General features: G+C 43.5%; 2 protein-coding genes across 2 annotated transcripts in view; one reads left to right on the top strand and one right to left on the bottom strand.

Moving 5' to 3' along the window:
- The window catches only part of DAZAP2 (DAZ associated protein 2), a 34688-nt gene extending 31020 nt beyond the window's left edge, over positions 1 to 3668 (bottom strand). The window contains exon 1 of the mRNA XM_063428112.1: positions 3552 to 3668. Within this exon, the coding sequence (XP_063284182.1) occupies positions 3552 to 3564 (13 nt within the window). The 5' untranslated portion in view covers positions 3565 to 3668. The remainder of the gene's footprint in view (positions 1 to 3551) is intronic.
- BIN2 (bridging integrator 2) overlaps positions 1 to 13070 on the top strand; it is a 281878-nt gene that overhangs the window by 162670 nt on the left and 106138 nt on the right. The window lies entirely within an intron of this gene.

The raw sequence follows: 13070 nt of genomic DNA, 5'->3' as shown, positions 1-13070 counted from the left end.
GGATCCCCCTGGCAGCAACCCATGTGGAACACTGAATCACTAGGAATACAAATCTCCATTCCTAAAACTGTCCGTGTTTGAAAACAGTGCCCACCACCCCCTTTTCCATAAAAATAAAAACGTTTTACTGACCTTTTTCCAGTGCCGAGGCTCTCTCAGTGAGGTTTACTTCACCACCTCCAGCGACTTTACAGAAGAGGCATGGCCCCCTTGGCCAATGTCCAATTCTCCTCATAGATGAGCAATGGAGATTTGATGTGAATGTGCATCAAAGCTTCTCCGTAAGAAAGCAGAGAATAAATGCTTTTACTATGAGGGGGGTTTCCACATCATGTGCCCAGGTTTTACTCAATTAGTGCCACGGCAGCACCTCTCGTGGCTGCCAGTATGACAGGGATTTAACCCAGCAATGTAAACAGAGTATCTTAAAAATTGCAATGTTTAACAATGCAAGGTTGCAAGCACTGGACCACTGCACCAAGGCCACTTCATTGAGATTAAAGTAGCCAGGGTGGCTATAGTGGTCTTTTAACAACTTCATCCCAATGAAGCCACTGGGTGCCATTTTACATTGAAGGGGGTTAAACCATTTCAAAACAGTCTAACCACAAATGTCTCCCCCAGATTCCAGTCTTCTCCACTGGCTGTCACACAGTACAAGAAGATTTGGCATGGCAGCTGGTGATAGGCTGAGAGCCTATCCCTGACCACCAATTACAGGTGATAGTCTGCCACCGGCTGCTAATTGCAACAGTACATACGGACAGCATCAGCTGACTCTCTCAGCCTATCACCTTCCTGTACTGTATGGCAGCCATAGGAAAACTGAGGGATGCAGTGCTGGCTGGCTCCAGGGGTATAACTCCTGAGTTAATAATTTTTGCTCCAATGGGGCAGGACAGTGCTGATCCACTCCACAATTTAATAGAAATGAACTTGTTATGGGGTGGGAATGTGCTTTTAAAAAAGTTTTATTTTTTCCCCCAAATTTATAAAAGCATGAATCTAAAGAAAAAGAAAAAAGGAAAACTAATGTTAATAATATACTAATCAGAGGATTTCTTCATTATATAAAATGTTACATAGTTTTACTAATATCTATTTTTAGGTGTGTTTTTATATTTTCTAAATGTGTCAGGGGTAAATGTACTACATTGTTATTTACGCAAGTGTTCCTAATATGTTCTGCTCAGTGTGTCCTCAGTGCTTCACTAAGAAGCATTTCATTTGTCACAGCCAAGCATTAACAAGGAAGTTTGTGCTGTGTAAATAATAAATAAATACATAAATAAAAAGGATGGGGGGTGATGTCTAGTTCTGCTCAGCTGGAAAAACAAGTTCTGCAGGTAAGCAAATGTCAGATTTACAATATAAACAATGAGAGCAGGGAGAGTATGTCAGGTTGCTCATAACTATGGGGAGCGGGGGGGAGGGTGGGGGTAACCCCTATAAAATAGGAAAATGAAAAATAAAGAACCAGAGGGAGACTCCGAGGATAAGGCAATCAAGTCCACACGAGTCCGCCCTCTAAAAGGGAGAGGAGCAACACAAAAAATAAAGCAAAAAGGAGTTAAAACTTAACTTTTAATAAGTGTATAGAAGTTAAAATCCAATGATAGCTGATCCAAAATACGTACTAGCTACCATGAAGACAGGGACCTAAACATAAAAGTTGCCGAGAACAAGGGGGGAGGGAAAACAGGAGGTCAAACTAAATAACCTAACTGCGAATAGCAGGTACCGAGTGGACAGGGGGGGAGGAGTGAAAAAGGACTAGTATCTGATCACTAAGAAGTGCCCTAATGTGCCTTCGAGGGCACCCCAATGCTCCAACAGCCTCCTAAGCTCCCACTCTGTAGATCACAAGCAATAGAGAAAATCCCTAATCCCACATACCCTCCAGCAACAAAAAATAATAAAAGAAGGAAATTATGATGAATCAAAATATAAATCTAAGCGCGGTGGCTGGTCCTAATTAGATGAAGTAGCTGCAGCATCATCCCTAATAATATGCCTAACCACTGCTAACAGAAATCCCGACGCGCTTTTTGCCAAGTGCTGGCTCTTCCAGGGGAGTTAGGTCATTTATTTATTTTGACCTCCTGTTTTCCCTAACCCTCCTCGTTCTCAGCAACTTTTATGTTTAGGCCCCTGTCTTCATGGTAGCTAGTACGTATTTTGGATCAGCTATCATTGGATTTTAACTTCTACACACTTATTAAAAGTTAAGTTTTAACTCCTTTTGCTTTATTTTTTGTGTTGCTCCTCTCCCTTTTAGAGGGCGGACTCGTGTGGACTTGATTGCCTTATCCTCGGAGTTTCCCTCTGGTTCTTTATTTTTCATTTTCCTATATATGCATTACAAAACCTAGAAATGCATTTTAATATATGCAATCTATTCTATAGCTCAGACATTCTCCAACGTCTTTATTATTATATAGACCTTAGTCATTTCTTAACTTTTATTTTAGATATTCCATAATGAACAGAGCATATTTCCTTAAAGGGACACTTTCACTGTCTTGGGACTTTGCAAAGAACCCCGATAGTGACATTGCCGCTGGGGGTCCGGTGGCCATGGGTCAGGGAAAGGTGAGTTCTACAAACCTAAACCTATCCCTCGCAGGCACTGCCATCTTCTTCAACTCCTAACCAGCTGATATCACTGCTGTAATCCGCGCATGCACAAGAGTCAAGATTGCAGGATCCTCCACAGATAAAGGCAATTGCGGGGGGGAATGACACTTCTAGACAGCGGTAGCTCCGCTCAATGTCTAGAAGCGTCAGGCGTAGGAAATATACAAAGACAAAGTAGTCCACATGGTGTACAGGCATTCCATCACATATCCAGCATTATTCTATAGTTTACATATTGCATGACCAGACGTTCCAAAGGACATCCAGCATTATTCTTTAACGTCCAGACGTCCCAAAAGACATTCAGCATTATCCTATAAATGTCCAGACATTCAGCATTTACATGTCCAGACATTCCTCAATACATCATTATCCTATAGTGTTCAGACAGATCACAAGGCTTCCATCAGCATTCTATAATGTTTAGAAATGCCACAAAGCATACATCATTATCTATAGACATTACACAATATGTCCATACTGCTTAGTCAGCGTCTTCGGATTGAACATAACCCAGTGTCCAGTGGGTGCGTCATTCTACACTAGTCACTCCATGGTATGATGCTGGAGAGGCAAGGAAGGGGTTAATAGCAAAGCATCATGGTACCTGCCTTTGGGTTGGGCTTCGTGTACCCACCATGTCAAATTCCTCTAAACTCCAGTAAACAGGGCAGGTGTGAGCCGGGCCCATGCTACAGACACCGATACCCCCCCCCCAGCCCAGTAACTATAACCCACTCTCCACTACCAGCACTCATTTCAAACACACAAATCCCACCTATACCTGCAGACAGGGTCACACTGTATCAATCACCAAATCCCCCCGACCCTCACCCATTGGTTAATAACAAGTACCCCCAGACACCCCGTGCCTCCCCTGGCAGTCAGTGTCTGTGTGCCAGGACTCCCCTTACCTTTATTATTCATTGCAGCAGGTCTCGCTGATGTTGCAGTGTCTGTATACTGTCAGTGTTGTTGTAGGTGATGACTCCACTTCCGCTTCTGTTCACTTCCTTATTGTGTGTTGATTTTTTTTTTTATATTTTTTTTTTCTCTTTACACGTAGATGGCAGCCAGTAAACCAGCAGATGAGCGCCCCCTGCCTGTACTTTCAGTTTCCATTTATAGCTCGTATAAGTGGGCTGCACAGAGCCTCTACCTCACTAAGCTGCCCCAGGCGGTGACAATTTTCGCAAATTAAAAGTGATATTTATTTTTTACATTTTAGGTCAAAATAGACCTACTGGAAAAATTGCATACTTGGATAGAAATCCCCATTCGTCTATTTTGACCTAAAAATTCACTTTGAGTTCACATTAGGGAGTGATTCTGAAACATGCTCCCACACCAATACATTTTTGGTTTCATGCACATTTCACACCTCCCCATGTTTGTTATCCTGGGGCAACATATAGAATTCCTCTGTAAAAACTGAGCACATTGCATTCAGCCCATCATGGGCAAAGAGCTTTAAAACGTTGTTTCTTAATTTTCCTCCTCATAACATTGATCCTCCCCCTTCACTCTCCCTGCAGGTTGACGGTACCTGCCTAACCCCATCCTTTCAAGCTCGCTGTCTTGGTGTAATTTTTGATCCTGGTCTCACCTTTGCGCCTCATGTCCAGTCTGTTTTGCATTAACCGGTCAATTCCAGCTTAAAAACATTGCCCGCACATGCCCCTTTCTTACGTTAGATGCTGCCAAGGAGCTTGTTCATGCTCTAGTAATCTCTCGCATGAGTTACTGTAACTCTCTCCTAACTGGTCTCCCCAGAAGCCGTACTACCCCCCTACAATCTGTGATGAATGCTGCTGCCAGGCTGATCTTTCTCTCCTCTAACACCTCACCCCTCTGTCGATCCTTACACTGGCTTCCTGTACCCTACAGGTGTCAATTTAAAATACTAACCCTTACCTATAAAGCCCTAACCAACTCTAGCCCCTCTTACATTTCTTCACTGATTCATAGGTATGCCTCCTTTCCGCTGTACTGGTGACCTTCTCCTGACTGCTGCTCAGACCCTTACTGCAAATTCACACCTGCAAGACTTCTCATGGGTGGCTCCTTTCTTTTGGACTCTCCCCTAGTCTTCAATCCTTTAAGAAGTCTCTCAAAACCCATCTTGTCAGGATTGCTTATGGCCTCCATGAGTTACTTCTATCTCTGAAACCTTCCTCTTGCTCTCTCCTAAAGGACCACACTCCACTCTCACCTCCAGTTCTGCTACTTTCCAACCATATCTATTTACCGTCTCCCTCAATACCCTTCCTTTTGTGTTTTTATACCCCACCTCCTCTAGACTGTCAGCTTGTTTGAGCAGGGTCCTCAACTACCTATTGTTCCTGTTACACTTTGTTATTGTCTCATTTGGTGAATTCCCCTTTTATTGTAAAGCGCTGCTTAATAAACTGGCGCTATTTAACCCCTTAAGACCGCAGGACGTACTATGCCGTCCTTATTTTGGTGGCTCTAAAAGCCGCAGGACGGCATAGTACGTCCTGCGATCTTATGTACTTACCCGGTCGCCGGCGATCCCACGCCGGCGATCGCGGTATGGGGGACTTACCTGGGAGCCCAGGGAGTCCCCCTGCGTCCTCTTCAGCCGCCCAGGGCCATGTGATCGCGAGGTCCTTGCGAGGACCCCGCGATCACATGGACGGCATAGCCGTCCAAGGCATTGCCAGCAGGGGGAGTGCCTGTAATGACAGGTACTCCCCCTGCTGTCTGAAAAAAAAATAAAAAATGTTAAAACAGTGTAAAAATAAATTATATATACTTAGATCATATATATATTTATTATATATATATGATCTAAGTATATATATACACACATATACACACATACACATAAATATGCATACACTGTCTACGTGTATTTTAATATTAATATATACATAATTATATATATATATTAATATCAAAATACACGTACAATGATATTGATTAAATATATATATAATTTTCATTATATATATATTTATATATAATAAAAAATAAATAAATATATAAATACGTTAAAAAAATAAATAAAAAAATAATAAAAAAATAATAAAAAAAAAATAGATAAAAAATATATAAACATGCGTAATTTCGTTCTAACTGTATTTTAAAATTAATATATATATATTGATATCAAAATACATGTAGAACGAAATAATATATATATCTATATACATAAGTATATACGTATATATCGTATAAAGCCCCGTTTCCCCTGAATAAAATGATATATAATAATGGGGGGTGCATTTAATATGAAAGAGGTGAATTATGGTTGGACAGACATATAGCGCAAATGCCAGGTTTTGTTTACGTTTTTTTGGATCACAACTTGTACATTTGGCTGCGGTCTTAAGGGGTTAAATACCAATAATAATAATAATAATAATAACAATAAAAATCACTCTACATGTCCTGAGCAGGACTGACTCCTTTTTTTGGAATAGGTCTGCTCCTTTTTTGGGGCAGGCCTGCCCCTATTGGTATTGCAAGGTACGCAAGCCGTGTCACTGGCATACAACCTATAGGTCTGTCCAGAGTCGTAACCAGAAACCAGCGAGCCTCAGAGCAAAAATAAAGCAGACCCAGCCCTTCCATGTGTCTCATTCACCCCCACCCCTCCCTAGCCTACCCACATGTCTCATTCCTCCCTCTCATGTGTCTCAATTCCCCCCTAGAGCCCCAGTCCCTCCATGTGTCTCATTCCCCCCTTTTATGTGTCGCAATTCCGTCTCCCAGTCCCTTCCATTTGTTAATTCCTCCCACCCCAGTCCCTTCCATGTGTCACTTTCCCCACTAGTCCTTCCATATGTCTCAATTCCTGACTGTCTGTCTGTGTGTGTGTGTGTGACTGTCTGCCTGTGTGTGTGTGAGTGTGTGTGTGTGTGACTGTCTGCCTGTGTGTGTGTGTGTGTGTGTGACTGACTGTCTGCCTGTGTGTGTGTGTGTGTGACTGTCTGTGTGTGTGTGTGTGTGACTGTCTGCCTGTGTGTGTGTGTGTGTGTGTGTGACTGTGTGTGTGTGACTGTCTGCCTGTGTGTGTGTGTGTGTGTGTGTGACTGTGCGTGTGACTGTCTGCCTCTGTGTGTGACTGTCTGCCTGTGTGTGTGTGTGGCTGTCTGCCTGTGTGTGTGTGTGTGTGTGGCTGTCTGCCTCTGTGTGTCTGTCTGTGTGTGTGTGTGGCTGTCTGCCTGTGTGTGTGTGTGTGTGTCACTGTCTGTGTGTGTGACTGTCTGCCTGTGTGTGTGTGTGTATGTGTGTGTGACTGTCTGCCTGTGTGTGTGTGTGTGTGTGTGTGTGGCTGTCTGCCTGTTTGTGTGTGTGGCTGTCTGCCTGTGTGTGTGTGTGGCTGTCTGCCTGTGTGTTTGTGTGTGGCTGTCTGCCTGTGTGTGTGTGTGTGTGTGACTGCCTATGTGTGACTGATTGGGCAGACTAGATGGGCCGAATGGTTCTTATCTGCTGTCACATTCTATGTCTGTGTGTGTGTTTGTGTGTGGCTGTCTGTGTGTGACTGCCTGCGTGTGTTTGTGTGTGTGGGAAGGGGGAAGGAGGGGGGAAGGAGTGGGGGAGGGGGGGAAGGAGTGGGGGCGGGGGGACAGGAAGGGGGGGGCGCTGTGAAGATTTCTCGGCTTAGTGGGTCATGTATGTTCCTGTAACAAGTCCTCACAATTCACATTCATTGCTCTAGCCTCTGGCATAGGCCTTTTCAAGGCAGGGGTTGGGATACCCAACTTGGGAAGCCAGTCTGAGTTGGCGTGAAGTCGTTGTCAGAGGAACAGGTTTGTGGGGGTTACAAGCAGAGACAGCTCTCTAATTAGGCCTATTAGGCAGCCAACTATGGTCTTGCACTCACTGGGGCCATGCGGTTACCTAACTTACCTGGCATCCTCGGGCAGGCCATCAGGCAATGAACTTTAATTTTATATTTATTTATTTATTTATTTTTATACTGACCCTATCCACCACTGCATCCACTACAGCCTCTATACTACTCTGTACCGACTATTCTCCCCCAAGCTCACTACAGCCCCTGTTACCATGCATCCACTACAGCTCCATTGCCCCCACTGCACCCACTAAAGCTTCTAATCCTCTAGATACCCACTACAGGCCCTAACTTCCCTACACCCACAATCGCCGCAATCTCTCCCCTGCATTCACTACAGCCGCTAACCCCCTGCATCCACTACAGCACTTATCCACACATCACTACCTCTATCTCCTGCGTATACAATACAGCCCCTATCCCCCAGTGCACACACTACTGCCACTATTCCCCTGTGCATACACTGCAGCCTCTCTCACCTCTCACACACTACAATCTCTACCCCCAGCAAACTACAGACCCTATACCCCCACACTCTATATCCCCTATTCCTCCTCACTCCTCACACACACTACAGTCCCTATTGCCCCAGGAGCACTCTATAGTCCCCAACACACACACACACACACACTCACTCACAATTAAAGGGGAAACCTGTTTCTATTTGTTTGTTTATTAAAAAGTAAATGGTGGTCAAATGAGAAAAATGCTATATTCAGGCTAAAATAACCCAATTGTGACTATAGAAATGTTGGAGAAAATATCCAAACAAGCCATTTTCACATTATTTATTTACAGAGTAGTTTTTACTACCTTTCCACCACAAGATGTCTCTCTTTTTACACTTGACATGCAATAGTTCCATGATTGCTAACAAATGCAGAGCTCATATTGCTCCAAATTATCATATTTTTTAACTGTCTGGTTTCATTTGAAGAATATCAGAAATCACACAACTAGGTTTTTTGTTTTTTTTCAAAATATGTTCTACTTTTTGCTTTATTGAAATACATACCTTGGAAACTTCTTAGACTCAAAACTAGAATATCAAGTTGTCTAACTTGCAGTAGCATTTGTCAAAGTGCAGACTGGTGTGTCTTGGTGTTGACATGGGTATTATAAGCAATGAATTTGTCATTATAAAAGCAGAATACTTTACATGTGTATATTCTAGTGGTCCAAGTGTATATTGTGGTGTGCTTGTGCGTATGTTTATATTGTTTGTAGTTATTATGGTGTCCAAAAAAAGCAGTACACTGGAGAAAATAATTTCCAATGTCTACATTACGGATGACCCTGACACACAGAACTTAGGGTGGTATTTAAGTGATTAGGCAAAGAAATGTGTGATAAAGGTGTTTTACTGGTCCTTAAGGTGACCAAGTTCCACATGATGCTTACAGAGAGGCAAAGCACCTGAGAACTAGCAAAGGGTTATCAAGAACCATCGGGGCGCTAGCTATATTAAAGATCTGTGCAATATATAGAAAGAACTATGTTAGGGTTTCCAGAAATCAGAACAGACAATAAACAAAACACAAGTCAAAACCCAAATACACTTTAGAATATGAAACATGTTCTCATGCAAAACATACAAGAACACTGTCACCGGATCGGCACATTGGAACTTGCAACCGGAAAGTAAGGAGCAGCATTAGGTAAGTAAAAGGACCTCTTAAAGCAGATGTCCATGTCATACACTGCCAGAGGGATATAATGCATCAATATTCATGGTGTAAGACTGGACTGCAAGACATGAACCATCAGGTAACATGACACCCAAAACTGTAGGTTACACTGCCCAAAATGCTGAGGTCAACTGGGAAGCAAACAGTTTACATTAATCTAAATATTAAACGCAAGAATATGCAATGCCTGCATTTAAACCTTACTAGTATTAAACATGCAGTCTAGATTACCCAGATGGCAACCCCCAGGTCAGAATCCAACCATTTTTGGTATCACACTTAGCTGGGTCCTATAGTGCCTGCGCTGTACTAATTATGGAGCCTAGATTGTATCTTTAATTTTTTTGGTTTTGTTTTTTAAATTCTTTATTTTTGGTGCATGTTGCATGGTACAAAACAATTTGTACATGCCATTTCCATGTGGTCAAATTTCGGCTGTTATACAATTAACAGTTAAACATCAGGCATGGCAGTCAATGAGTTTGCACATTTTTGTTAATAAGTTGGTCTGTGTGGTTATAACGAGGTGACCTATGTATGCGACTTATACCTCCACTTTATGTATAGCGGTCTGGCCCTGTTTGTCCGCGGTTCCTGTGAGGTATGTCCCACTCGTTCTGTCTTGTGTGCGGTATGGCAGTGTGATCTGCGGTCTGTAAGTACAGGATGTGGGATCATTTGTGGGCAAGCCCGGGGTCATGTTTGCCTATAGGTGGTCTTTCTATACTCGTTTGGGATATGTCATGGAGGTGTTGCTCCTTTGTAGTGTCCTGTCACCTGTGTCATCTTTGGCATTTAGAGGGTCGTGTAGCATTGGCTATGATAGTGTGGGGTTGCTGCTTGCCATGTGAAGCATCACGATTGATTCGAGAGTCTATGTTCGGGTGTTAGATCTTTAAGTTTTATATATTTTTTTGTGGATCTTAAGTACTTGATCTTTAATCTTAACTTTCATATTTCTTCCAATTATAAAAAAAATTTAAAACCACGAGAGGGCTCACATTCTACTACTGACGTGACAAGGGAGTCAAATTTGCTAAAGAAATTTTAAACAATTCCGGGCCAACAATAAGTTAGAGCTTTCAAAAATCTAATGTGGGATTTGCCTAACTGCAGTTCAGAAAGGGTTAAGAGTGGCACCATTTTCTGTTTATGTAAGGTCCTCATGAATAATGTATACAGTCTGATGAATATGCACAGAGGCCATTATGCCTGCAAAGGCCTAATGAATAATGTATGAGTATTCAACTTTTCTCACCTTGCTGGCCAACTGGGAGCATAAACTACAGTGAAAAACTATATGTCTAATAATTTATTTGTATAGAGAGCTACAGGCGGACAGATAGAACGATACATAGACAAACAAAACCCAATGATAGACAGATAGATAGATAGATAGATAGATACCTGCAGTAAAAGCGTTATTACAACTAAAAACAGATTTTTACAAAAACACTGGTTTGGGTTCGAAATAACTCCTGCTGGTACGTTCTCCTCCTGTCACGACTAGTAATGTGGTCCAGCACGCAGAAACTATGTAAACATATACATAAGTCAGAATAGGAAAAATAACAGGACAGAGCGTAAACCGGACCTTAGAATGGCCGGACTAATACGCTAGAGACAGAGAATGGTCAAAGGGAAAGCCGAGGTCAAGGAAGCCAGAAAATACTCAATACCGATAAAACAAGCCAAGTCAGGGAAACCAGAGATCAGAATAACCAGGGAAACGCCAAGGATCAGGATACCAGGAAATCAGAAACACGAAAATAGCACTTTCAGGAAACCAGGGAACTGAAACCACGACATGGCAAAGTACTAGGGTGAATTAGGGGTTTAAATACCCCTCTCTAAGCTATGATTGGTCAGAGGGCGACCTCTGACCCCAGAACGTGCGTGTGCGTTGACGTCGTGACGTCACGCACACGTTAGTATAATTCTCGGGGGCGGGGCTATCCATAGACGCGACCACGTGGTCGGCGCCATATTGGATTCGGGCGTGATGCCCGGAAGAACTACACGCGCGGTTCCCGGCTCGCCAACGAGCAGGTAAGCTCGTGTAGTCGGAGCGGTCGTGCCGGTCGGGCACGACCGTGAGGCTCGGCAGGCCGGTGACCGCAACAGTACCCCCCACTCGAAGACCGCGCACCGAGCGGGAAGGACCCGGCTTAAGAGGAAAGCGGTTGTGAAATGACCGGATAAGACGGGGCGCATGGACCCGGTCAGCAGGAACCCAACAACGTTCCTCGGGACCATAACCCTTCCAGTCAACGAGATAGGACAAGACACCTCTGGATAATTTGGAGTCCATGATAGAACGGACTTCGTATTCCTCTTGATCACCCACTACCAAGGGCGGAGGAGGAGTGGATACCCTTGTGTAGCGATTGCAAGTAAGGGGCTTGAGCAGAGACACATGGAAAGTATTCGCTATTCTCATATGAGCCGGTAGTGCCAAAGTATAGGTCACTGGATTAATACGTTGGGTAACTCGAAAGGGACCAATGTACCGAGGGGCAAATTTCATGGACGGGACCTTAAGCTTGATATGTCTTGTGGAGAGCCACACCCTGTCACCTGGAATATAGACAGGATTAGCGCCCCGTTTCTTGTCAGCTTGGACCTTCGCTCGTAATGAGGCTTTTTGCAGAGCTGAATGGACGGAATCCCAAGTATCATGAATCGAATCTAAACGGGTGTTCAAAGCGGGGATTTCTGTGTCTGAGAATGCAGAAGGAAAAACAGTGGGGTGATAACCCTGATTAACAAAGAATGGACTGTGATTAGAAGATTCATGAGTGGCGTTGTTTCTGGCGAACTCAGCCATGGGTAAGAGCTCGTACCAGTTAGATTGATTGGCATTTATAAAGCAACGTAAATAGGCTTCTAAAGACTGATTCGCCCTCTCTGCTGCTCCATTTGTTTGAGGGTGATATGCTGACGAAAAGGAGAGTTCGACGCCCAATTGTTTGCAAAAGGAACGCCAAAACCTAGAAACAAACTGGGTACCTCTGTCAGATACTATGCTTTTGGGTACACCGTGCAACCGAAAGATCTCTCTCAAGAATATTTGAACTAGATCTTGAGCAGATGGTAATTTTTTAAGTGGGACGAAATGTGCCATCTTCGTGAATCTATCAATGACCATAAGGACTGTATTAAACCCGTTTGAACTGGGTAGATCCACAATGAAATCCATGGCCAAGTGGGTCCATGGAGCACTAGGTATGGGCAGTGGTTGTAATAGTCCAGGAGGTGACCTGGGAGGAACTTTAGAAACAGCACATATTTGACATGCCCCAACATAATCTTTGACATCGTTTCTAAGAGCAGGCCACCAAAATCTCCTGGAGATGGCAGAGAGAGTTTTATGGACTCCAGGATGGCCCGCTGTGAGGCTGTCATGGAACAAATCTAGTACCTTCTTTTGAAACTGAGGTGACACATACAATTTGTCCGGAGGTTTTCCCACAGGTGCCTGAGTTTGATCTGCTATTATGGCACAGAAGAGTGGAGAAGACACTTCGGAAACTGTAGTGGCAATGAGGCATTCAGGAGGTACAATAGGATATATCACCTGTTCCGGAACTTCATCTGTCTCAAACTGCCGAGAAAGTGCATCTGCCTTGGTGTTTTTAGTACCGGGTCTGTATGTAATTACGAAATTGAATCGGGAGAGGAACAATGACCACCTAGCCTGACGAGAGGACAGTCTCTTAGCGTCCCCAATATAAGCCAAATTCTTATGATCAGTAAAGATCAAAAGTGGCTCTTTGGAACCTTCCAAGAGATGCCTCCATTCCTTAAGGGCAAGTACAATGGCCAAAAGTTCCCTATTCCCTATGTCGTAATTCCTCTCTGCAGGTGTGAGTTTGCGAGAGTAAAATCCACAGGGATGTAAAGGCGTATCAGGACTCTCT

The sequence above is a fragment of the Pelobates fuscus genome, chromosome 1 (genome assembly GCF_036172605.1).
Source record: "Pelobates fuscus isolate aPelFus1 chromosome 1, aPelFus1.pri, whole genome shotgun sequence".
Classification (NCBI taxonomy): domain Eukaryota; kingdom Metazoa; phylum Chordata; class Amphibia; order Anura; family Pelobatidae; genus Pelobates; species Pelobates fuscus.
The sequence above is the reverse complement of the archived record's forward strand: the minus strand, read 5'-3'. Positions and strand labels throughout refer to the sequence as shown.